Here is a 26291-nt window from a genome sequence, read left to right as displayed (position 1 = left end):
CTGTCAAGTGAAACGTGGAGAATTGGCACTATTTTCTAACGAGTAAGTGCAGAACTGATACTAAGGATCCTGTAGTGGTTTTTCCCCACGTTATACAGCTCTCTTTCTTCTTCTTTCTGTGCACAGGACTGATTGTTGCCACTCTGGCCATATGCTGGATGCCCAACCAGGTCAGAAGGATCATGGCCGCTGCCAAACCAAAGCAGGATTGGACCATCTCCTACTTCAGAGCGTACATCACTCTTCTTCCCATTGCCGACATCTTCTTCTACCTCAGCTCCGTGGTGAACCCCCTCCTGTACACCATCTCCTCCCAGCAGTTCCGCAGGGTGTTCCTGCAGCTCCTCCGCTGCCGCCTGACGCTGGAGCACGCCAACAAGGAGAAGTTCCTCAGGGCCAACCTGAGCTCCCGAATGAGGAGCAGCCGGTCTCTGCGCCCTCTCCTCATTTCCTCTAGGCGCAATTCTTCTACAAAGAGCAAGAACAAAGTTTTCTTAAGTACTTTTCAGGGCGAAGCTGGGCCCGAGTGCAGCCCACAGAGCCCAGGAGCAGTGCCGCCAGAGGGGGGCTCGGAGTGCCAGCCCCACACGCAGAACGGCCTCTGTGAACACCAAGTGTGACTTCATAAGGCAGAGTTACAGATCAGCGAGGAACTTGAAAACATGGACATTGAAATGACTGAGGAATTGACTACCTCTTAAAAGGAATAACACAGATGGGTTTGTTTCCAGTTATGCAAAAAGAGCAGGAGTTCTGTATCCCGCTGCTGGGATTTTTTAGTGCACACTGGAAATTCAATCTGCTAACCCAACGCATCAGCTGCCAAAAATACCAGCCCCTCTCTCCCCACAACCACTGAACTTCCCTCACTGTTGACAGGGATTTGGAAACAAACAGAAAATAATTGCAGCGTCTCTGAAGAAAGGAGGAGACAGAACAAACTGTGCCAGGGCAAAAAAAAATAACATTTGCTTGAGGTTTAGCAACAGGAAAACAAAAGAGGCAATGTAAGGAGCAGAAGGGTGGGCATCATGTGTGCCTGCAGCACCACACCAGCATTCCCCCTCTTCTTCGGCCGGGGTCCGTTGCAGAGTGGAGTGTTGCAGCAGCTGATGCAGACAGAGTTCACCTTCCCTGGCGAGCAGAAGGACTGGTACCCGGCCGAGGCGATGAGACACGCTGCCGAGGAGGCGCAGGACTTGCGGTACATGATTCCTGGGACACACAACAAAGGTTACTTGGTTTGACATGAACATTGTTTCACTTTACAAGACGATTCGAGCTTGAAAGCTGCTGCAAAACCAGTTTACACATCACAAGCAACGCTGGTGCTGATGGCAGGCACCTCAGCTGTGGCAGAGCACTGCAGGAGCAGCACAGTCTCTCCCGTTTGCATTGTTTTGGTATTTGATTATGGTCAGAAGCAAAAAATCTTGCAAACTCGGTTTGCATAATGTATACTAAATGATGCATTTTACAACCACAATTCTTCATCTTCTGGAATAAGCTGTTTGCATAGCTATAACTGAAATGCAGTCAGCCTGAAAGGGACTTTTGTTTCTGTTGCTATGTCTGAGTTAAGGTGTTGAAGTAATTACAGTTCTCTGCGCTGTTCATTTGCCTTTTGAGTGGGTTTTTTCTTTCCTTTCTTGTTCCTTTGCCACACAGAGAAAAGAAACCAAGAGTAAAAGGAGAATGACTATCAGCAAAACTTTAACCCCTCTCCCTTTATTTAAAAGCAAAAAAACCACCTAGAAGTACTTTTCCAGGTAATCTCAGTTCTGGCTGTCTTTGAAGCCTAATACCCTCAGCAACACACATTTCCATTTGTACAGAAATGGCTTTTCTGAGTTGAAAGCCTTCCTTTTGGAACTGTAATTTAAATGAATCTAATTTTAACTAACAATCTAATTAAATTTAGAATTTCTCAAGCTGTTTTTACTTGGAAAAAAAAAGTACATTCTGATACACGTTTAAAATGGTTTATAAAAGGCTTTAAAAGTCAGAGTTGCCTTTTCCCCTGTCACAGTGGGAAATGGTTGTGGCACTTCCACTTCTCATCACTCTAACGTTTCCCTGCAAGTAAAGTGGTACAGAAGAAATTATGTGTTGGAAAAAACACAGAGCACATAAATAGGTAATGGAGGTTTGCTCCTATTGCCTTGTGGTTACAAAAAGAGGTAAATATTTCTAAGGATAATAAAATTACTCTTCCTTTTGAATTTGGGATTCTCAAAAGTCTGTTTTCTTCTGAGGGCATGGAAACAGGATACCCTTGAAGAATGGTGCCTCTGCATCCTGTAGCATGGTCCCAGAATGGTTTTAAACACACAAATGAGACTTTTTGGGATGAGGAGTGAAGTGAGGCCAAGACCCATGAGCATTGAGCTTACAGTACTTGCAGATACTTGTTCAGTCCCCGAGGACTTGAGAAACAAGCACTCCAGACACCTGCAGCTCCAGCGGGTGCCTCTGCAGTAGCGACTGCCGTGGTGCTGCCAAGTGCAGCAGCAGAACAGCAGTCGTTGGGTTATGCTCTCAAAGACGGATTTCCTGTCTTCAGAGAATTGTAATTAAAGCCATTCTTTTACACTGTCACAACACTGCTGCCATCCCAACAATGCAGGGGTTTCCCTGCTCTGTGTTCTCCCTCTGCAAACCTGAGCTCTGAAATGTGTCCAGTTAAACTTAAGAAGAGGAGCCCTCAAGTCAGTGTTAAATCTTCCCCTGTCTCCAATGAACTTCAGTCAGTCACACAGCAGGTAGAGCCTTTTCTCAAAAAGGAAGAAGAGCTACAGGCAGCAAAGGCACACACATTGAGAGGCATCATTTTTGTTACTGTAGTTTGCAAGGAGAAAGGAGCTCAGGCTCTGTTGACAAACCACTGCTCACAAGGACCCTCAGCTGCGCTGCCACTGATCAGCTTACGATGCCAAAACCTCAGCTGATGTTTCCCACAAAGACCCGGTGCTTTGTCCACGGTCCTCCTGCAGTCCTCTAAGAGCTGAGGCACGTGACCCTTCCCATGGCTATGATTCACTTTCTTCCTTCCTCTTCCCTTTTGAGAAAGGAATCCTGTAGCCAGTGGAACCAGGCACAGTGACTGTTCTCCCATCTCTACTCCCACATCTCCTCATCACATAGTACCTCCTTGCAGCTACAGACACCCACCCAACTCAGCTGTTCCTCAGGCCTCCCTGTGAAGGAGTCACAGACCAAGGCCCTAATAAGCTTTTGACACTGGCAGATTTGCTGTTGCCATTGTTTTCCATATTACTCCCTTCCTGCCATTTCCTTTTCACTGCATTTCTGCAAAGCCCCATTCGCAATTTGAAGGAGGAAGTGATTCATCACTTCAGGTCCCTGAAACATCACCTAGTTTGCTCTTTTCCTATGGATTCAGAGACCAAAACGGTTCAGTGCTGTGAACAATTAGATACTGCTCCCTGAGGTGTGGTTTCCACCAGGCACCTCGAGGAGACTTCTGCAAAAAATCCAAGTCCTGCAGCTGTTTCAATGTGTTTACAACTGTTCTGTTCTCCAGGAGAAATTCCACACAATAATTCATCCTGAGCTCCTTCTGAAGTCAAAACAGAATATTCCTGGGCAGACCTAAATTTTAGCACTCAAAGTTTCACACATAGATGGCCCATGTTCATGTCTAAATAGAATAAGCTAACTAGCAGTAAAAGCCTATTTAAAACTTCTCCTGTGGCTTTCTGTAACTCTGTCTTACCACAGCAAATTTCACTCCCAAAGGATTGTTTGTTCCCATTCCCAGCTCCAGAAATCTGAACTGTAACGAGATTCTTTACATAATTAAAGTGTCAGCACTTCTATCAGGTTTTCTACATCTACTTGGCCAAAGATGTGTCCTTCACATCCATGATTTTTTCCTTCAGGCTCTTTGGAGCTTGCCAATCATTTTTGTTACTGTACTTTGCAAGGAGAAAGGAGCTCAGGCTCTGTTGACAAACCACTGTTGACAAGGACCCTCAGCTGTACTGCCACCGATCAGCTTACGATGCCAAAACCTCAGCTGATGTTTCACACAAAGACCCAGTGCTTTGCCAAACACAAACTACTTCATCAGGTACATCAGAACTAAACTTGATCAGCATGGAAAGGCTGGGCTTTTTCTCTAATTCTGCAGTATCCTTATAGCAAGATACAATGAAAACAGACATGGAAGACTGATGGAACAAAAGAGAGTGTGTTAGTGCTACAGGAGTGACGGTTTTAAAACACTTCAGCTGTGACTTTGCTTCTTTTTTTTCCTACTGTGAGTGGGAATATCACTTTAAATCAATATCACTTTAAAAAGTACAAATTAAAGAAAGGTGGGGGAAAATATTCTTAAGCCTTCTCCCTACCATATTGGGATTCCAGACTAACTGTGGTAGGAAATAAGTCAGTAACATTGATGCCAGGGCCACTCCTCCCTGCTCCAGCAGAGGGGTTAATGCAGCCCTGTTACCTCAGGTCCCCTGCCGAGCTCAGGTGGGACAGCAGCATCCCTTCTGCAGTACCCCTGGGGGTTTTCCTCCCTGGTTTTCTTTCATAGAGGTTTATTAGACTGTTGAACCAGTTCTGAAGCTATTTCTGAGATCCTCCTGAACCATTTGCCCCCAGCAGGCTAAACCGCAGACAGCTCTCCAAAGCGGTTATCATCTGCCTCGTAAGACTCATACCACAGCCATAACTGCTAATTACCGGATGTTCTTGCTTGAGCAATCAGCTCAATACATTCATTAACACATCACCTAGAAATATAATTGCTAATCTTTCTGGGAGCTCTTCTGCTACCTCAGATTGCACTGAGTTGCTGGCTAGGCAAAGAACCTACGTGTTTTACACTGCTCTTGCTGGGATAGCTGCGTATCTAGTACCTCAGTCTCATCTAAGTGATTAGATTAGAAGCTCAAGATTCTTTGATCATATTTTAAACCTGACCAGTGCTGAAGTGCTCTTAGTATCTACTTTCATACTTGAGATTGCTACAAGAGATTTACCTGTTTCTCCTAAACACAGACCTTCAACAAATAACTTCACATTGAAGCTCTGTTATTAAACTGAAATAACAATTACAGCTTTGGGCAGAGTTCCATTTTTATTCCAAGAGGCTTATGAGAGCTACATCATTAGAGTCAAAATGTGGTGGTCAGACCAGTGAGAACTTTCAAGTGAATAATACATGTTAATGAGCTGCATTTTAGCTTGGAGGAGACTGAAAGGTGATCTCACTAATGTTTACAAATATGTAAAGGGCAGGTGTCAGGAGGATGGAGCCAGACTGTTCTCAATGATGGCCAATGACAAGGGGCAATGGGTATAAGCTGGAACATAAGAGGTTCCAAAGAAACACAAAGAAGAATTTCTTCCCTGTTCAGGTGAGGGAGCACTGGAAGGGGCTGCCCAGATGGGTTGTGGAGTCTCCTTCTCTGCAGACATTCCAAACCCACCTGGATGAGTTCCTGTGTGACCTGCTCTAGGTGGTCCTGCTCTGGCAGGGGGGGCTGGGCTGGATGATCTCTCACGGTCCCTTCCAACCCTTAACATTCTGTGATTCTGTGTGATTCCCAGCTCCCTGCCCACAGCAGTTCACACTAGTGCTCAAGCAGTGTATTTAGCAATGCACAAAGAGCAGAGTTACTGCCCGATCTCCTGATGGATGAGTACTGAAGAACTTGTCCTCTCTCAGGTACTCAGCACTCCCCAACAGCAGCTGAGTTCTGTGTATGTGTAGGTACTACAATGATGTTTTACTATCAAGTACCTGCTACTGATTTTTCCTCCATTCTGGCTTCAAGGTTTGTGGGGTTGGACGAGGATGAATTCAAGTACAGGCACTTTTAAGAAGAGACAGGAGTACACAAGGCTGGAGTATCTGTGTGATAATGCAGTAGTGTTCCACACACCTACTACAACTCCTTTTTAAATTACTGTTATTATTTTTACAAACAGTTTCAGGCTTGACTCGGGCATAGAACATTTACTCCCAGACCGAGCAGCCTGCCCACGGTTCCATCTCTCTCTGCCCTGTGTGTGACCACATGTTTAGCGAGTGTCAAGGCCCAGACCACTATTTCCTCTGGATTTCTGCCTTATTCCACGCAATGAACTGCTGGTGTCAATCTCAAGGCTTTTCTATAGTTCCTGCTCGCAATACTGATTTTCTCACCCAGATCCATTCTCTACACGTGCCGCCCCCAGCTGCAAAGCTCACCCTCCCTACTTGGCTGCAGCCTAGTCCTCTGCATCCACACCCCAGCACTGCTTTGGCAAAATGCAGGTTCATTCAGTCTTGACAGCAACAGACAATTCCTGCTACAATATATTCAAATCCAAAAGTGAGAGTTCTTCCACCTATCCTGTCTGCAGAGCCCGACACATGTTCTTGTGAATAACAGCTCAACTTGTTACTAGGACAACCAGAAAAGGTGACATCACACCTACTTCTTATACTGTGTGTATGCAGAAGGCACCAGAAGATCCAAGCTTTTTCTTGTCCTGCTTGAAAATGATTGTATTAGGCACCCCCAATTCTTCTGTTTGAGCAGGTACAGACAGAAAAGAGCAAGTATAAGCACAACTCTTGATTCAAAGCCAGAGCTTCCAAACCCCCTTGTTTTCTAACTCTCCTCACTAAGAGTGGGAGGTGAGGTGCAGCTGGGTAAGGATTCTGGAACAAGGACTCAATAACAACCAAGTTCTTATCAAGCAGGTATTCGAGCTGGATGCACAGGGGATATCTCCACCAAACATGCATAACTAAGTTAAACAACCCCATATTTATTCCCCCCAAAAGTTACACAGTTTCCAAAGTGATTATCACATTCCCTCCACAACAGTCACAAACCATGTCATAATTCCAGTGATTTTAGTTTCTTCAGATTGCCACTTTCATAGTGCCTTGCTGCCATCCACTGAGAAGAGATGCTGGATTCACAGCATTAGTTGTTACTATGTCAACATCATCCTGTTCCACCAACACAGCCTGATACTTAAAAATCAAGAGGGGGAAAGCCAATGACTTCCCTTTTGCTCTAGGATGGCAGAAACAGTGTGAGACACTAACACAGTCATGTGCTACCTTAGAGTGAATTTTCAAGTCTCCTGAGTATTTAAAGTAATGGCCATGACTGCTCACAAACACCCAGGCCAACTTTTGCTTACTTCATCCAGTTATAGGCAGAACAGTTGCCAGGAGCAGGCAACTGCTCTTCTGTAAGGTCCCAACTGTTGAGCAAGGACCCCCAACGCTATTCCTCATCTCTCGTGTGAGAACAACCAAAATGGTTTTGAAACATCAGGGAGCCCTAAAGCCAGGGCTCTCATGAGCTCTTTTTTGAGCCCTTTAAAAGCTTGTTTAGCTTCCCCAGTCCAGATGAAGTTTGATGAGTTCCCATTCAGCAACTGATACAACTGTTTCACTAAAAGTCTATATTAATATATCCACAACTGACACCAACCTGTCATTCTAAGAAATATCCTGAGCTCTCTTACCATTCTGGGTCTGGGCATACAGAACTTTCCATGCTGTTCCACGTTCTCTTTGTCCTCCTGAGATTTCAAATCTGAGGTAGGTCACCTCTGATTATATCAGCTAGACCTTCTGTTGGGAAACTCAGTATCCACTTGCCCCCAGAAAAATGAGTAAACTGATAGTCCATTGTACACAATCCTCTCTGGTTTCTATAGCAATTAATAAATCATCTACATACTGTAACAGGGTCCCCTTTTCCAGTGGGAGACCCCAGCTCTTGAGCTCCCAGGCCAATAGGTGTACAAAAATTGTGGGGTTATTTTTAAATCCTTGAGGTAACCCTGACCAAGTTAACTGGCTTTTTCTGCCAGTGTCTGGGTTCTCCCATTCAAAGGCAAACAATTTTTGACTTTCTTCTGCCAGTTCTAAACAGTAAAAGGCATCCTCTAGATCCAACAGTGAACCATATTTGATTGTCTTTTAATTTGGTTAATGAAGGATATGGCTTTGCCACTACTGGATGTGAGTCTTCAACAGTTTTGGTTATTGCTCTAAAGTCCTATACTAATCAGTACCTTTTTCCATCAGATGTTTTCCCAGGTAAAGTAGGTGTGTTAGATTCAGATTCACCTTCTATTAATAGTCCAAAACGTAAAAAGTTGTCTATTACTTCCTTTATTCCTTTTTGATCTTCTAGTTTGAGAGGATGTTGTCTCATTGTCACCAGGCTGGCCCCGTTCTTTAATTCCACCTTGATGTGAGCTGCATTTCTTGCTTTGCCAGGTGTTCCAGATGCCCACACTTCTGAATGTACCTGATTTACAATCTTGGTGATCTCCCGAGGGGATGAATTTTTCTTTCCAGTCTATATTAAAGCCAGACTTAAAATTTCAACTGATTGATCTTTTTGATTCTTAGTTCCATTTTTCCTTTTAAAGGTTATTTCTGCTTCTAATTGTTCTAATAGATCTCATCCAAGAAATGATTTGGGGGAATTTGGGAAGTATAAAAACTTGTATATTCCTATTTGTTTTCTTAATTTAAAAATAATTGCTTGCCAGTAGCTCCCACTACACTATTAAAATGCTTGTCTACAGATATAAGTTTTTTATTGAATGCAGAATAGGAGACTCTGATATCTATCAAACATTCAATCTCCCTATCCTATTTCCTCAAAGCATCTGGCTTCTTGCACATATAACAGTAAAAAGGGTTTTATACATGCTCACGTATTTTCATACTGATACACAGGGTATCAGACACACACACTAAACTGTAACAAAAGGGGACCAAAACTTTTCACATCACCGTTATAAAGGGTTTCACACAGATACACTGACAGTAAACGCAGTGAAAAGAACAGGGTGTGGTGCAGAGACCAGCTCTGCAGATGCCTTCCATTAGGTTATTCACAACCACTTCAGGCAAAATTCCTGCTCTCCAAAACACCACCAACTGCAATCCTCCCAGGCAACTGCTCCACCTGGGGTCCACCTTGGGTTTGTCCTGTTGTGTTCCCTTCCCATCTTGGGACTGTCCTGTCCCCACTCCAATCAAACACCAACCACCAGAAGGCAAGGCAGAAAGCAAGCTGCCCTGAGCTCCAGCCCATCCCTAGCCACCAGAGAGGCTGAGGGTGGCCGGACCCAGACCCTGACCAACATTCAACGTTGTCATTTCAGTCATATTCAAAATATACCCTGACAATAATCAATATGTCAAGAGACTAACCATAACCTGATGAACAGAATATGAGTTGTCAAAAGTCAAATTATAACCAATGATAACATACGCAAAATAGTTCCATGCACCACAAAAGCCATTAACCAATACTGAAAACCACAGTTCAGTCACCGAGATACCAAGATACTAGAGCTGACAGAATGATCTTAATTTAGCAGCCAACTTGTTTGTCCCATCATCTAACTTACATAGAGGTCACTATTGATTATAGTCTTTAATTACATTTTTCTGATTCAAAATTGATGACACCAAACTGGGAGGACTGGCTGATTCCCCAGAGGCTGTGCTGCCATTCAGCGGGATCTTGACCAGCTTGAGAGTTGGGCAGAGAGGAACCTCATGAGGTTCAACAAGGACAAATGCAGAGTCTTGCATCTGGAGAGGAACAACCCCATGCACCAGTACAGGCTGGGGGTCAAACTGCTGAAGAGCAGCTCTGCAGAGAGAGACCTGGGAGTGCTGGTTGGTAATAAACTAACCATGAGCCAGCAATGTGCCCTCGTGGCCAAGAAGGCCAATGGCAGCCTGGGATGCATCAAGAAGAGTGTGGCCAGCAGGTCAAGGGAGATTCTTCTCCCCCTCTACTCTGCCCTGGTGAGGCCTCATCTGGAGTCCTGTGTCCAGTTCTGGGCTCCCCAGCTCAAGAGGGACGGGGAACTGTCCAGCACAGAGCCACCAAGATGATCGGGGGACTGGAGCATCTTCCTTATGAGGAAAGGCTGCGGGAACTGGGGCTGTTTAGTCTGGAGAAGAGGAGACTGAGGGGGGATCTTATTATCCTGTCAGTAATAATCACAGTATACACTTATTTATCTTTAGTTTCCCTATGACTATGTCCTTCTTGGTTTTCCTATAACTATTGATTTATGTTTTACAGTATAGCATATATGTGTATAGTATATACATTTAGCAGCACCCCTTCCTTCACTCTCCAACTTCAAAGCCCACCACAATCCAAGCAGAATGTAACTTTAGTTTTCACCTGTACTCAAGACTGTCCTTCAGTAAAAATACAGTCTCCAAAGCCAAAACAGGCAGCTGTGCTGTGACAGCACTTCCCAAATCAGTGATCATATTGCTAAAAAAAAACCTAGTCACCTTCCCACCCTATGACACAGCTGCTCTGAAACTTCTTTCTGCAGTGTCCCTCCGCTTCACCCCAGAACAGCTTATGGCCTCATGGCCACGAAGCTCTTAGCTTTAAGTGAGACTCTCATCAAGTAGACCACATTGCTTTATCCAACACTAACTTCCATGTCCTGTGGCTGACACTCCTCGTTTTTAAGGAAAGCTTTTGCTCCAGTGTTTTGTACATACCCAATTTTGTAGGCAGGCATAAAGTCAGATTTGCCTTCTGCAACTCATTCGACAAATATTGCTTTAGCAAAATCTTCTGCACGTACTCTGAGCACACCTGCTGTGTTAGAGCTTTTGGAGCATTAGAAAACAATCTGTGCCCAGCTAGGGTCCAGGAATGAGGCATTCTTGAGCAGTCACGAACCTGCCTTGTCAAGACTGGACCAGGAGCTGGAGGCACACACAGAATCATAGCTTCAGGCACTTAGAAAGGGTTTGTATTTTAACTCACTCAGAAAGTTAGTAGGCAGATCAAGGCAAGATTTGAGGTGTGCTGTTACAACTTGGGCAGAATTTCTCCACTCAACTCTTTTACTTTCAGTGCTTAATCTTGCCCATCTCCTCCAAGCAAAAGGCAGAAAACTGCCCACCAGTGGACATCTGCTGTCATGTACATAACCCCCAAGAAGCCCCCAGAAGCTGTCCCAGCTCTGGCTTCAGCAAGCTGCCCTGACTGGTAGGTGACTTGCTTTTGGTATTCTCTTAATGCCTCTGTTCCTAAAGACAAGTCCAAGGACTGTGGTTAGAAACTGATACCCTCCCACTTTGGTTTAATATCCAATAGTTCCAATTAGCTTAACTCACAGAAACTGTCAATTTTCTGGTCTTGGTGAATCTGCAAGTTTTCCTTCTTCTTGTGCTTAGACTCGATGTCTTGTCTGCCTATCCACACTTCCTTTGTGATTTCCATTGTGTATTTCATCCTTTCTTTTCTTGCCCTGAGCTCTTCCTTGCTTACACTCCACTTGAGTGAAATTCAGCACCCAGCAGGAGTTATAAAAGCTCTTTTTGTGATGCCTGCTGAAATCTAAAATAAGAACTTCTCCTGGTGCAAGAACAACGTGTACACATTTAATATCCCTTTCCGAGGGATGTAAAATACACATTTTTGGATTTTACTGTCTGTGATGTTCAAAATTGGCTTCAGACTATACACAAATTGGCTTCTAAATTATGGTTTTTAGTTTCCATATCAGGTTTTATGCCCATCTCTTGATGGCCTCAGTGGTTTTGCTGTGATAACTGTCTATTCCTTAGTTCATACCTGTTCACACACACAGCCACAGACTGCAAAACGTCCTGTTGGGATGTTGCTGTTTTCTAGAGAAAGTGCTTATACATATTTTATCTAATAAAGTCCTAAATGTCTTCAAAGCTGAGTGACTGCTGAAAAGCAATCATTCTTCTGACACTGTGCTTCCTCAAACAGTCATAGGTTTAGGCAGATCATAGAATGGTAGGGGTTGGAAGGGACCTTTAGAGATCATCTAGTCTAATCCCCCTGCAGAAGCAGGTTCACCTAGATCAGGTCACACAGGAACATGTCCAGGTGGGTTTTGAAGACCTCCAAGGAAGAAGACTCCACACCCTCCCTGGGCAGCCTGTGCCAGGGCTCCATCACCTCATAGTGAAATAGTTTTTTCTTATGTTTAAGTGGAACTTTTTGTTTTCCAGCTTTATCCCATTACTCCTTGTCCTGTCATTAGATACAGCAGAAAAAAGGGATGTCTCAACCTCCTGATACCCATGATTTAGATATTTGTAAATATTAATGAGATTCCCACTCAGTCTTTTCTTTTCCAGACTAAACAGCCCCAGTTCCTGCAGTCTTTCATCATATGAAAGATGCTCCATTCCCCTGATCATCTTGGTGGCCCTGCACTGGACTCTCCAGCACTTCCCTGTCCTTCTTGAGCTGAGGAGCCCAGATCTGGACACAGTACTGCAGATGAGGCCTCACCAGGACAGAGTAGAGGGGGAGAAGAACCTCCCTTGACCTGCTGGCCACACTCTTCTTGATGCATCCCAGGCTGCCATTGGCTTTCTTGGCCACGAGGGCACATTGCCGGCTCATGGTTAGTTTATTACCAGCCAGCACTCCCAGATCTCTTTCTGCAGAGCTGCTCTCCAACAGGTCAACCCCTAGCCTGTACTGGTGTATGGGGTTGTTCCATCCCCAGGTGCAGGACTCCTATTTGTATTGGTTTACAATATGAAGTAAGCTTCCCCAACCCAAATCCTTCCTTCCCCATTTGTAAATGCACTGTTAAAATAAACACTTTAAGGCAGTGTAAAGTATCACCATATCCAATCATGTCCTCTTATACTAACTCTTCCTGAGTCCTCATCTTCTCAACTTTCTCTCTGGAGCTCATGAGTGGTTTAAATAATTTGCACCTTGCCAGAAATTTGATCATGAAATGTACTAATTGCCTTATAAACTGCTAATTAATACAGTAAGCAATCATAGTCAGTGTTTTCCACATGTGAAAACTGAAGCACCGAAATGAAATGACTTGAAATCTATTGCAAAGCTTCGTCACACGTTCCCTGGGTTTTAATGCTGTGTTTCAGGGTTGCAGCTATTCCATCTCCACACCTCCCTTTGATGCGTTCAGCAGACAAGATAAAAGTATAGTTGTGCCATTAGGCTCTCAGAGAATATGTAATTCTGTAAAAAAAGAAAACCAAAATACATCTCCCCACAATCCCTGCCTGGTTCTATTAGCATATTTTCATCATATGCTAATGAAGCTGCCAGAAGCTGCCCAGTGTCTGACAGAGCCAACACCAACCGGCTCCCAGCCGGACGTGCCGCTGGGCGAGGCCGAGCCCATTGGTGACGGTGGCAGCGCCTCTGGGAGAGCAGAGATAAGAAGGGGAAAACCTGCACAACAGCAACTGCAGAGAGAGGAGAGGGAATAGTGAGAGTGAGAGCTGTGCAGACACCCAGGGCAGTGGAGGAGGAGGAAAGGGAGGAGGTGCTCCAGGCCTGGAGCAAAGGTTCCCCTGCAGCCCGTGGTGCAGCCCATGGTGAGGCAGGATGGGCCCTGCAGCCGTGGAGGCCACGGGGAGCAGAGACACACCCTCAGCCCAGGGGACCCCACACTGGATGGAGCAGGGGGATGCCCAAAGGAGCTGTGACCCCATGGGAAGCCCACGCTGGAGCAGGTTCTCGTAGGACCCATGGACCCAGGGAGAGAGGAGCCCACACAGGAGCAGGTTTTATGTAAGGCCCTGTGGGGAACCCTCACTAGTGCAGTCTGCTCCTGAAGGACTGCACCTCATGGAAAGGACTCATGTAGTAATTTATGAGTCTTCAGGCTGGAGCAGGGGAAAAGTGTGAGGACCCCTCCCCCTGAGGAGGAAGGAGCAGCAGAAACAATGTGTGATGAACTGACTGCAATCTCCCACTCCTACTGGTGGGGAGGAGGTAGAGAAATCAGGAGTGACAGACATTGAGCCCAAGGAGAAGGGAGGGGTGCTGCGAAGTTGGTTTAAGATTTCGTTTTATTAACCTTTATCCTACACTGATTTGATTGTTGAAGTAAACTCATTTCCCCAAGCCAAGTCTGTTTTGCTTGTTATGGTAATTTCTGAGGGATCTCTCCCTGCCCTTATCTCACCCCATGAGCTTTCTGTCCTATTTTCATTCCCCTGTGCAGCTGAGGAGGGAAGTGACAGAGCAGCTTCAGCGGGTACCTAGTGTCAGCCAGGGCAATCCACCACACAGCTCCTTAAGATATTAGGCACTTTGAAAAAGTTGCACTTTCTTTTTCCCAGAAAGTAATGGGAAGTTTCTGACACTGAAAAACTGACCTCCTCACTCTCCCTCTGACCCTGACATGACACCTTGCAGAAATTAAAACATATTAGAAGAAAATTGGACAATTGTTGACCAATAGAGGACAAGGGTTTGGATTGCCACCATATCTCCATGTCTTCTAATTCTGGTACTAGAAATATGACTCAAAACTGCATTGTTGATAATATAAACAACAGCACAAAGTCACCTTTGTCACTGCTTACAGCATCACAAAGCAGAAGCAAGGCACTGAGCTGCTTAAAAACACACAGGCTGAGAAAGTACAGTAGTTAATGGTAGTATTACTATGTATTTTTTTAAAGCCACAGGAGGCTACAAACCAGAAGTCAAAGCTCATCTTTCACCTGCATACCTAATCCTTTTGTTTTCTACTATCCTTATTGATTTCTCTGCTTACTAACTTGGATTTATAGTCCAGCACTAAAACATACAATCTTTCAAAGCTGTCTCACAGCTTTCTGTCATCTGTGCTTTTCTGGTACAAAGGTATCAAGATTCAAGGGGCCTCAGGTATCAAGATCTAAATGCACTTGATCTTCTAGCGAGGGAGGGGAACTTGGACTTACATTTCAGAATCCCGTATGGGCATTTTCCTCGACAATCTTTATCTGCTGAAATGAACTGGGAAGCCACAGTCGTTATGCCTTTGCCTATGTTAAAATGCTACACCCCTGTAGTAAGTCCCATAAATAATTTTACACGTGAATAGTCTTGTTGCATCCTACTAATTAATGTCCTTGGCAATTGCAACGGAATAGCTCACACATGTACACTCACATGCCAGTACCTTTGAAATCCTTTCAGCTTTTATATCTTTAGCTATTTGCATCCTTACAGTTTTACAGCTTGATCACTTTCAGAGTAGGATTTGCCTTTTATATTACTTTTTCCACATTCAAAGACTCGCTGCTTATTTGTCAAAAGAGGTTGTATCCATACTATCCAGACCACAAAGGAGCAATGGAAACAACAACAGTTTGGATTAATTAAAATACGCTCACTAATGTTTTGTCAAGGTCCCTGGGAGCTAAGACAAGTGGTCAGGCCACAAAAAGTTTTTGGAAACACAGACTCATTTGTGCGTGAAATGGAATAGGAAACTCTGTAAAGAGGTTTACGAGACACCGGGCTGTGTGCACTGTATCATCACAAAATTCATTTGTATACCATTCATATGAGTCTGAGAAATAAAATAACATAAAAAGCTATTGTCCATGTCCTGTGGGAAATGAAATTCACTGGACCAGATACCACATCTTCCTTACAATAATACAGCCCTTCCTCACCTCCGTGCTTGGATCTTTGTCTTGAATTTCCACTCATAAACTGCTCGAACTGCTCACTTCACTGTCACTTTTCCATCCTGCAAGGCAGCACAGCAACCTAACTACTCCCTCTTTGCAATCTCTCCTTAGCTGCACACAGTTCATCCCCTACATGGCTGGAAATTTTCTGAGCAATCCAAAGATTGGAAAGAATTTACTACTAAGGAAAGGTAGTATCCAGTGATAGGATAAAGGGTAATGGACAAAAGCTGGAACACAAAACGTTCCACTTAAGGACAAACTTCTTTGCTGTAAGGGTGAGGGAGCCCTGGCACAGGCTGCCCAGGGCAGGTGTGGAGGCTCCTTCTCTGGAGGTTTTCAAAACCCACCTGGACACATTCCTGTGTGACCTGATCTAGGTGGACCTGCTTTAGCAGGGGGGGTTGGACTGGATGATCTCTAGGTTCCCTTCCAACCCCTACCATTCTGTGATTTAAGATTCTTCTGAAAACAGCGTTGGCATCTGAAGAAGTGTTTCTGAATGGCAGTAAATCCACAGCTCCAAGTTCTCAGCATACAGACAAATTAACAACAGATAGTATAAGTCTTTTATTCAGCACCAAAAATGAACTGCATGTTTCCAGTATTGGTTACTACACCTTCATTTCACTGGGCACCTGGCAGCACGAGACACCACGTTGCAGGTAACATCTGTCACACACCAAGGCTTTTTCTTGGTTTGGTTGGTTTTTTTTTTTCCATTGTCAGTAAAAATGTATTGTATTATGCTTTACTTTGACTAAAAAAAATAATAAAAGTTTCTTTAAATTATGCTGATGTGCTTTGACCAAAATAACCAGTGTTGAAGAAAATAAAACTCCTAAATCCACTTCCAACCCAGTGGATCTTTTACTGTTTCTAAATGGATACCGGGGCTGCTGCTACTACCTATAAAACTTTAATGCCTACAGTGATTCTGGAGACATTAAACTTTGTTTGCTGTTTTAATCATTTTGTCAATAAATGTACACTGGGGTATAATTTCCCCTTGATACAAGTATGCAATTACTATTAGTACTAAAGGATGCTACACATGAAAACCGGAAAAAGCATGTGCTTCTGCCATTCTTAACAGCCATACACGAAGCGACTTCATCATGGCAGGATTAAAAACAGTAATCATTGCAGGTAAAGACTTTACCATGGGCCAACTCATCACACAACTTAGACACCGTTTCCCTCTGCCTGATAAAACAAATGACTGGGAAACCAATTTGGAGGAGTTAAACAAATAACTAAGATTCTAACTCAATAGTGAGGTGATGATCTCGTTCGTGACGTTCCCATGCACTACCGTTAAGCACACAAATATGGCAATTCTTTAATTACACTGCAGGATTATACACTACATAAATACATTAAAAGGATCATTGTAAATCAAACAGACAAGAGAAGCTTCTCTTTGCAGATTAATAGAAATAATGAGGTTGTTTCCCAGCTCACTTGCAAAGGAAAATTCATCAACAATCTCACAGTTTTATATAGACAAACAGTTTAAAATATCAGTCTTGCTACTATGGATCTCTTTTTTTTCCTTGCAAAAGTAAAAGTTAGCAAAAGGACATTCACAACTACATCACAGCACAAGCACATTGCTCCAAACATCCATATGGGTGGGTTACAGGGAGTTCTGAGAAACTCTGACTGGTACCTTTCTGGGCTGTTTGTATCACCTTTGTGCTTTATTCCATCTATTCTCACCGCAAGTTTAATTTTGCCTTAAGTAGGTTTCAGATCAGTCTTTACATCCAGATAGTTCTTGCCTTCAGTAAAAGGTAAACTTCATTATCAGTATGTTTTCCACAATATATGTATAAAAGCATCTACTGTGTATGCTCATCTACATATCAAGCTATTTTGTCTGCTCCCAATATACTGTGGGATGTCTTTGTTCCTATATACATCTAAAAACCAAGGACCACTCCGATTTCCAAGTTAAAAGTTCATAGATGGGAAGGGGAAAGGCAAGTGGGAGAGGGGACTCTACCAGGGGTATTTCCACAAGTTATCAGCAAGTGGAATTATCATAAGCAAGAACTTTGAACCTTTGCCCACCGTTTCATTTGCAGTTTTCAAACACCTCTTATCCAGCTGAAGAATGCACTAGAAACGTATCTTTCACATTGTTTTCTATGGGACAAAAATGACTTGGTGTCACCTTCAATGTCACTGTCCATTCTCACCTTTCCTCCCTTTAAAGCAAGAAAGCACTGTTTTCTTTTTTTTAAAGATTAAATTAGGGAATCAGTTTCCATGATTTTGCATGGCAGGCAAAATACTGTCTTATCCTTGATCTCCCACTGGTACAGAACATTGACACAAGTGCATAATACTTGTTCTAACACAATTTTTAAATACAAATCTGATTAAAGTGAGGAAAAAAAAATGTTTTATTTACTTGACAAAGTCTCCAATTCTGGGCACTGATAGATCCCCAAAGCGTAACTGAAAAACAAACTGCCACAGCCAGCGCATGTTGGCAGGGGAGGCTGACTTGGACTAGTTCCTCATAATCACTTCATCACATACACAGGGACAATACTGCTCAAGTCATTTTGAAGTTGTGCAACGGAGCAAATTCCTACCTGGTACTACCACAGCCAGGAGGACGTGCCTGCTGAAATGCTAGTGACCAACACCTGCGTTCTTAGCTGCTCACATCAGCAGCTGCCACAGGAACAGCCACTCCTGAGCTCTGGGTTGGGAACATGCTGCTGCTACTTCTCACCTGAAGCCAAAAAGTACTTGCCAAGATTGGTTCTCCAGAAACTGAGAGCCTGTTCTGATAGAACACAGTGACATTGCAAGCACCAACCCTAATTTCACCACAACTGCAGAGGAGGGATTACTTTAACTATCACCATGCACAGGGAACTATTTACAACATAACAAACAAAACTGCCCAAGGTTGCAGTTCTCCACTGCACAGTTTGTGGGAAGTTAAATCTGGAAATGAAGTTGACCCCTAGAGATGCTATCATACAACTCGGTGAACACTAATATGTAAGAATAAAGTCACTGGCTATGTGCTGGAGACTATTGTAGGCACAGCAGAGAATGTAAGGCAGCCATCCCCTTGATAGCAACACCAACACGTGGATTAATGCATCCTGCAAAGGAAGGGTGATGACTACCACGTGACTGATTCAGAATTTTATCTCAAAATGCCAAATTTAACTTTTAAATAAGGTTTAGAAGAACTTGTAACATTTTGCTCACCGACACAGCTATATTTTATTAAGGACAAAAAAAATGGGTTAGTCTACAAAAATTGAATTATACTCCTTTGACTGTATCTAGTCAAGAGGAAAAACTCCAATTATGAGATTGTGCTGTCAAATAAATGCAAATTCCTATCTCTCACATTCTGGGTTAAAAAAAATCAAACTCAAGTCTATTATAAATTAAAATCAATATTTGAAACATTTCAGCTTTCAGTGATAAGCAACAACCAAAAGAATAAAATTATGAAATATACTGGTAGAAACAGAATGAATTATTAAATAAAACTTGAGAGAATAAAGCATTTACATTACACACATTTAAATATCAATTAGGAAAAAGAAACAATAAAGGATGATGAACTGAATCCTCTCTGCTTTACAACCAATCCTCTCTAGAATTGACTGAGGGTAACAGAGAAACTAAGCTTGCAATGTAAATTTCACTCAATTTGAAATAGGTTAAAAACTTCAATTTCTTCTCTAGCTGAAATTTACAATCTCTGAGCTTAAAAAATTGAGTAAGAATTGCATTTATAGAAGTAAATGTAGAGCAGTGCTACCTGCTATGCACAGCATGCTAGTTACCTCCTAAAGGGAAAATCCAAGGATCTGCTCAGAGACAATACAAAATTGCACAGAAAAAAACCCAACCCCACTCAAGTTTCTTTTAAGAGCTCCTCATTCACTACATTATGACCTAATTTCTTCATACGCACAAGGACAAACTATGCATCCATGTATGTCTAAAATCTGTTAAATAACCCCAGTGTGTATTTCTTTGTGTGTGTGTGCACATGTGCAAGCCCACTTGCTCACCGCACCGGCACATCAGTCTGTGAGGGGGATACTTGACTGAAAATACTTTGCTAACCTTCACCTGAAGGGAAGATCCCAGGTATGTTTCTGGAAGGCTGATAACGAGATTGTATTTAAATGAAAACATGAAGGAACCAGGGAAGATATTAGAAAACACCAAACAACTCTGAAGAATTAAATGACAGCTGTTTTTGTCTTTGTCTACCTACCATGTTTATAACCCTTCAAATTACCATTCAAAGCTATTATAAGTACTAGGGAAGCTGTGGTGTGCAGGGAGCAAAGCCTCCAAACACCCACTTGGAGATACTCAGACTTCAAGAGTACCTTGCAAGCTGTCAGCTATCTGCCATCGCCATCACCCTGACCAAGTAAACTTGGAATGAAATACTCCAATAGGATACAGGGATACCTGTATCTCTTGAAAGAGACTAAACTTCCTTTAAATACACAGGTTTTTAATCTACACTGGACAGCTCCTAAATATTTCACAGAAACATAGTTGCTGGAGATAGCCATACCCAGGATGAAACAAAGTACCAGCAGATCAGCTACTTTTGATCTGTAACAATTGTTATTTATCTATGATTCATAAGGTAGCAACCTGAAACTACTAGCACTAGTGCAACTACCTGATGGATGAGCACTTTGAAAACACTAATGAATAGTTTTCTAATGCAAAGAACCAATGTTCCTATTCAAGACTGATGGCTGCACACATTTGCTCAGTAGAAAGGGATCCTGCGGTTATTGAAAGACTCATCCAGAAAGGACAGACTACAGCTTGATTGATACTAACAGCACTTTACATCAGCAAACCCCATGCTCTAAAGCATTGCCCTCAGCTGCAGGATGCACAAGCCCTGCGAGCAGCTTCCCCCTCAGTAAGAGTTCTGAATCCCAGCCCTAACCTCTGCTCCTGCCGCTCGGTAGGGAGGTCACCTCCACGCCCGGGCAAGCCGGGCAGTACCTCCGCTGCCCCCGCAACGCCGCGGCCAGGGCGTGTGGGATGCGGCTCCGCAGCAACTCCCCTCCCACAGCGCTTCCTGCCGCCCGCCCGGCCCTCAGGTCCCTCACGCGGCCGCGATCTTCTGCTCACACAGCTAAAAACCAACGTGGTGGCCTAAAGCCGAGACACTTCTCAATCTCCGATGCCCCCCATGACACTGAATTAAAAAAGAGCAATTTATAACACAGCTCAAAAGACAACAGAAGGCAAGACGCTGAATCACAGCTACTTTCCTCCTGAACACATTTATCTCCAAGGATGCTAACTTAACTACAGCAAAGGAAAAGCCCCCTTAGACTTAGAAAATGAGTATGGCAAATACATCCACTTGTGTCCTCCTCTCCCCCCCACCAAACTCCTCCAAATGTTCTTTTAATCCCTCTCTCCCTTTCGCGTGATGTTTTCTTTTATGGATGAAGGCAAAGATGACTACGCTTTCCTTCCCTTAAGATGAGCCTTCAGAGCATATAAATTGCTAGAATAAATAAAAGAAAGGAGGGAATTACTAATTTAATGCTCCTCCATCTCTTGGGGAAAAAGCCCATGTAATTAACTGTAATGAGATTAAACTAACTTGTTGTTATTAATTTCCCAGTGCTGGGAAACTAAGTCTGAGGCTCATAAGACTGTGTATTAACAGCTTTATCAACATTTCGCTTGCATCCTTCAGTTTTTAAACCAGATTTAAAAGAAAATTATTAACTTCATTGAGCCGCAAAGTCACTCAGAAGAAATTGAATTCGGTCCCTTTCGGTAGGAATGCCAGATTCATCTGTGGCTGAAGATTGTGGAATGGGTGGAGCCAAAAGCAACAAATGCTATCCAGCACAAATAAACGGGAGTACGGTTATCAAAGTCTTACCAAAACTTTTTTCCATGACTTCTTTCTGACACATGTCTTGCACATTCACTGTACAATTTACGATGAACTCTGGAGCAGAGCAGTCGTTATTTAGCTGGAACTCCTCGCACTGGTAGCATTGTATTTGCAAGCCCAAACCTGGAACAGATAAGAGTTTTGCTCAGAACAATATTTTTTTTTTGACACAATAAACAATCAACACTTGCCAGAAACCTTATTCTTCGCATTTTACTGTCCCTAACGACACCACAGCTCAGCCAAAGTACAACTTGACCAAAAAAAAATCATCACCTAAAGCAAGCGCGTTGCCCCCCTAGCAGCGGGTCCGCTTTAAACGCGCAGCTCCTGGTGAAGCAGCGGGCGCCCTTCCGCGGGGCCCGGAGGCGGCTCTGCCTACCCACGGCGCCGGGGCCGCTGCCGCCAGCAGGCGGCGGGACCCGGGCACGGGCCTGGGCTCCGGTGGGCGGCCGCTGCCCGTCGCACGGCCGGCCTCAAGGCGGCGGGAGAAAAACTACCCGCGCTCTGGGAAGAGCGACGCCGCTAATAGATATGCTTCGGCTCTTATCTGTGCCGACAGGTTTACTTAGCTGCTAATTAATTACAAATTATTTAATTACTATTTTGCCATGCGCAATTACAGCTGCGGAGCATTCTTCACCTCTGTCCTTTATCATGCAAACGAGGAGCTCCGGGTGCCTAGAGCCGTTCCTCCTAGCCTTCTGCTAGGACCCGCACCGTGGTGGCTCCCGGAGCCCCGTCGGGGAGCAGCGAGTGCCTCGTCCCGCAGCGCGGGAGCCCCGGCCCCACTCCGCTGGGACCGTTTGGGGGCTGACCGCCATCCCACTTTAGCAGGCGGCAGCCCCCGGGCCCGGCTGCCTGCAGAGCGCTCTCCGCTTCGCCCCGCGGGAGCCGGCGCCGGGGACACCGGGGCGGGCTGCGCCCTCGCCGGCGGCGGGGAGCTCCGGGGGCCGCGGGCAGGACGGCCGGGCTCCGCTGCTCCACGAGCAGTTGTGCGGCCGCGGGGTTCTCTCCGAGCGCCCAGCGCCAGCTCCGTCGAGGGACGACGAAGGGACGAAGCCTCCCCGCGGCCGCTGCGGGAAGCGCCGGGCTCGCCGGAGGCGTCTCCGAGGGAGCGGCGCGGAGCCCCTTACCTGGAGCCAGGCACAATCCCCAGAAAGTTGCCGCGAGGAAGAAGAGCCGCATCCTCCCGGAGCCGCGGCCGCCGGGCTGGCGTGCAGCCGCGGAGGGGCATCAGAAGGAGGGGAGCAGCGGCGCCGCCGCGCCCTGGTGCCGCTTCCCCGCCGCCTCCGCTGCGGAGACGCGCCCCGGGAGCAGGCGGCGGAGCCCGCCCGGCGCCCGCCCTGCCCAGCCCCGCGCCGCGCTCCAGCCTCGCCGGAGTTGAGCGCTGAGACTGGAAGAAACTGTACGAGAAGGGCGAGCTGGGGGGCGGCTCCCCCCTCTTCCTTCCCCCCCCCCCCCCCCGCTCCCCAGCACCATGTGATGCCGGCGGAGCGGGGCGGGGATCCCCGACAGCCGCCCCGCACCTCGTCTCGCCGAGACTGGGAAAGTTCAGCGACGGAGGCGGCAGCCCGCCGCTGCCCGCGACACGCAGCTCGGAGCACGGCCCACCTCGGCGTCCCCCTCCCGGAGCGCTGCGGCGGGCTCCCGCCGCCCCCTGCCCGCCCGGGCGGCTCGCTCTCCCCTCCTCAAGGCCCCGGGGGACGGCTGCAAAGCGCGGGCAGCGGGCACCCGGCCCCCTGAGGCGGCTCGCCCTGGGCCCCCTCCGTTTCCCCGCCCGCCCGAAGCCCACAGGTGGCTGCCGGAGCGCGGCCGAACCCCGCACGGCGCAACGGCCCCGCTGCGAGGCGTCGCTCGTCTCCCACAGCTGCCCCGCAACAGCCTCCCCCCGCCCCGGGAGGGCCTGAGGGAGGGAGGGCGCAGCCCCTCACTGACAGGTGCCGTCCGCTCCCCCGAAAGGCATTTCACGCGTAAAAAGCGGGGAAACGGCAGCGTACGTGCCGGTGCGGCAATTCCCCGCCTCCTCCGCGGGCTGGGCCGGGGGCCGGCAGCTCGCTGGCGGTGGGTGGGCGGGCGGCGGTTCCGGAGCGGGCCGCGGCGGCCCCTCCGGAGCGGGCGGGCGGGCTGAGGCGGCGGCGGGGGCGCGCGCGGGGCGGGCTGAGGCGGCGGCGGGGGCGCGCGAGGGCCGAGACGGCAGGAGGGAGCGGCGAGCAGCCGCCGGCACCGGAACGGCGCTGGCCTCCCTGAAGGGGTGACTCCTCTCTCCTTCCCTTTGATCGCTTCGCAGCCTTATCGGCAAGCGAAGAGCCCGGATTAAGCTTTAAATTGCTTTTTAGTCGCGAATTCATCTAAATGAGCGAAGCCTCTCTGCACCCGTGCTCCCTTCGGCGCACGGGCTGAGGGGTGGAGTTGTCACACTCACCCCGACACCCGGGCTGTCACGCCACCCCCTCCTCAAACCCCCCCCTTCAGGCACACGTATTGCAAGAGGAGTTTTATTCACGAAAGGTGTTCCCATCAAAATCTCTCAGAAGTCGAAAAGGACGATGCAAGTTTACGGCGGAATTGCTGAAAATGTAACAAATTGCACAAAATATTAACACTGATCGTACAATATTTCAAAGATTAACAGGCATGTGCTAAAGAAACTGTAGAGTCTAGAAATATCCCAAATATATCTAGTTTACAGGTTGCTGTACAAAAAGCAGTTATAAATACTTCACATCTAGAAAAAATACACAGAACCTTTGAAATAGACTTTCCCTTACATATAAACAGCCTTTGTAGAAAAAAACACAAACACCCAACACAGGCCAATCCCCCCGCTCCTAGATATGTCTGAACTAGTACTGCTTAGCACCGACGTCGTCTTGAAGCATGTCAGAAACAGGAGCTGAGTTTTGATTGTAAAAAATAATTTCAGAGGTTCGTTAAGACCACGTGTAGACTACAAAAGAGAACACAGCATGGTACACTGAGAAACTGAGAGGCAACGAGCCCAGAGGAGGTGGAAGTAGAGAAACTGTGCGGCACTCAGAAGTAAAAGGCGGTGTGTGTAGTTCTCATTCATACCAGGCTCCTGTGAAGTGTCAGCAGCAAATTACTTTGACCCTGATCTCTCAGACAGTTACGCATATGATTGATGAAGTCAACACCAGCAGTATTGGGCCTTTTAATCTATTCGTTTCCTTGCCGAGCCAAAAGTCAAAACCCTTTCGAAATGAGACACCTGTTGTGAAGCCGTAATGACGGGGACGCACGTTTTCCCCGCGACACCTGTACGGAATTGCACTAGCATGAAAAATACAACATGTTTTGTAAAAGAGAGTCCGAGAAAGCTCGATACAGACAATCTGGCAGGCTCAGGTTTATGGTGACGCAGTGTTTCTACACAACAGTTTTAAGACTAGAACAATTATAAATCTTCTCTTTTAAAAAAACCCAACAGACTTAACTTTTCCTGGTTAATATTAACATCAATTTCTTTAAGTTAGTAATCATCTGCCGTTACAGGAGCATAGCACCAATTTAATATTTATTGCTGTCATTTATCCCTACAAATATATTTCCCCAAGATATTTACAACTGTACAAATACCCACAAAAGTGCAAAATTAAGACTTTATTCTGTGTAACCGTTGGTTGTGTTCAGGGTCGAGCCTCACGCAGCACGATGACTGCTGTCTCGCCTTTCTTATTGCTGCGTGGTGAGAAGGCAGAACACCTTGCTGCGAGCACAGTCATTGGGAGGGTGAATTTCCAGCAGCCGCCTCCTCTCGCTCCCCGCTCACAGTCAGCTCCGTTACGTGCCGCAGCCACAGCCCACTGGAAAGTGTCTCTATACGTCGTTGGAGCCTTGGCTGGCGCAAGAGGAGAAGCTGTCGTACAGAGAATCGCTCAAGGACTCTAAATTGTCCATGTCGTGCCGACCAGAGCTGTTTAAGGAAGCTACTTCTTTCCTTCCATTTTCTTCCTTTTGTCCTTCAACCTTGTTCAGACAGTTCTTCTCTTTTTCTAATAAAAGTACGTTATTGCTGTTAAGTTCGTTGAGAGACTCCAGGGAAATTTTAGATAATCTATTCTGGGAATCTTCTTTTGTTTCTTCGGTTTGCTTCAATTTCTGTAATAAGTGAAGGAAATATTAGAAACATATTTCTTACAAAAACCAAGTTATCCTACTGTACACCATTAATTACTGCCTTTCCGAAGTTCACGGGGTTAAAAGAAATAGATTGTTAGATGCTTAAATCACCATTATAATAAAAAAGAACATTAATGTCCATTTTAAGGTAAATCATAACTTTAATGATTCTGCTGAGGCAAATAGGTTTCCATTTACAAAACAGTTGAGTGCTATTAATGTCTTAAGTAGCTGATCCTGGGTATGCATTTCTTAAGCAGCAGCAATTTACGTCTTCTCCTTTAGGAATACGTTGAGGGGGGTATGTTTAAACTGATGCTTCTGTGAGTGGAGTTTGGAGTCTGCTAAAAAGAAAGGTGCACAGACGTGTTCAGAGGAGAAGAGAACACTTTCCATAAACTGCAGACGCAAATGAAACTTGCTAGAGAACAACCTCCCATTTTGCACATGCCGGCCTATTGATTTCCACGGACCCAAACCCTCTCTAACAGACAAGAAAGCAATGAGACAGGAAATTATACTGAACTGGTCCAATCCCCCTAGACCAGAATCAATCAGATACCGGGCAGGCTGACTCAAAGAGGGGTGGAATTCTGCGGGAACACCGGACGATGCATTAGCACATTATATTAAAAACGCACAGTAGGATTACACAGGAGTAATTTCATCCCTTTGTTAGCTACTGGTATTTTCAATCAGAGATCT

At 45.6% G+C, this 26291-nt stretch overlaps 3 protein-coding genes across 3 annotated transcripts in view; 1 reads left to right on the top strand and 2 right to left on the bottom strand.

The window, feature by feature from the left end:
- GPR39 (G protein-coupled receptor 39) overlaps positions 1-852 on the top strand; it is an 80917-nt gene extending 80065 nt beyond the window's left edge. The window contains exon 2 of the mRNA XM_062004794.1: positions 127-852. Coding sequence (XP_061860778.1) covers positions 127-620 — 494 coding nt within the window. The 3' untranslated portion in view covers positions 621-852. The remainder of the gene's footprint in view (positions 1-126) is intronic.
- LYPD1 (LY6/PLAUR domain containing 1) lies at positions 377-22732 on the bottom strand. The gene is made up of 3 exons (XM_062004795.1): positions 22580-22732; positions 21429-21566; positions 377-1215 (listed from the first exon to the last, which is right to left on the bottom strand). The coding sequence occupies exons 1-3, from the start codon at positions 22629-22631 to the stop codon at positions 980-982; spliced, it is 426 nt and encodes a 141-aa protein (XP_061860779.1). The 5' UTR covers positions 22632-22732; the 3' UTR covers positions 377-979.
- A 1268-nt stretch (positions 22733-24000) lies between these two features.
- NCKAP5 (NCK associated protein 5) overlaps positions 24001-26291 on the bottom strand; it is a 369143-nt gene continuing 366852 nt past the window's right edge. The window contains exon 19 of the mRNA XM_062005050.1: positions 24001-25565. Coding sequence (XP_061861034.1) covers positions 25284-25565 — 282 coding nt within the window. The 3' untranslated portion in view covers positions 24001-25283. The remainder of the gene's footprint in view (positions 25566-26291) is intronic.

Source organism: Colius striatus, chromosome 11 (genome assembly GCF_028858725.1).
Source record: "Colius striatus isolate bColStr4 chromosome 11, bColStr4.1.hap1, whole genome shotgun sequence".
NCBI classification, from domain to species: Eukaryota; Metazoa; Chordata; class Aves; order Coliiformes; family Coliidae; genus Colius; species Colius striatus.
Note: the sequence above shows the minus strand (reverse complement) of the source record. Positions and strands in the feature narration are given on the sequence as shown.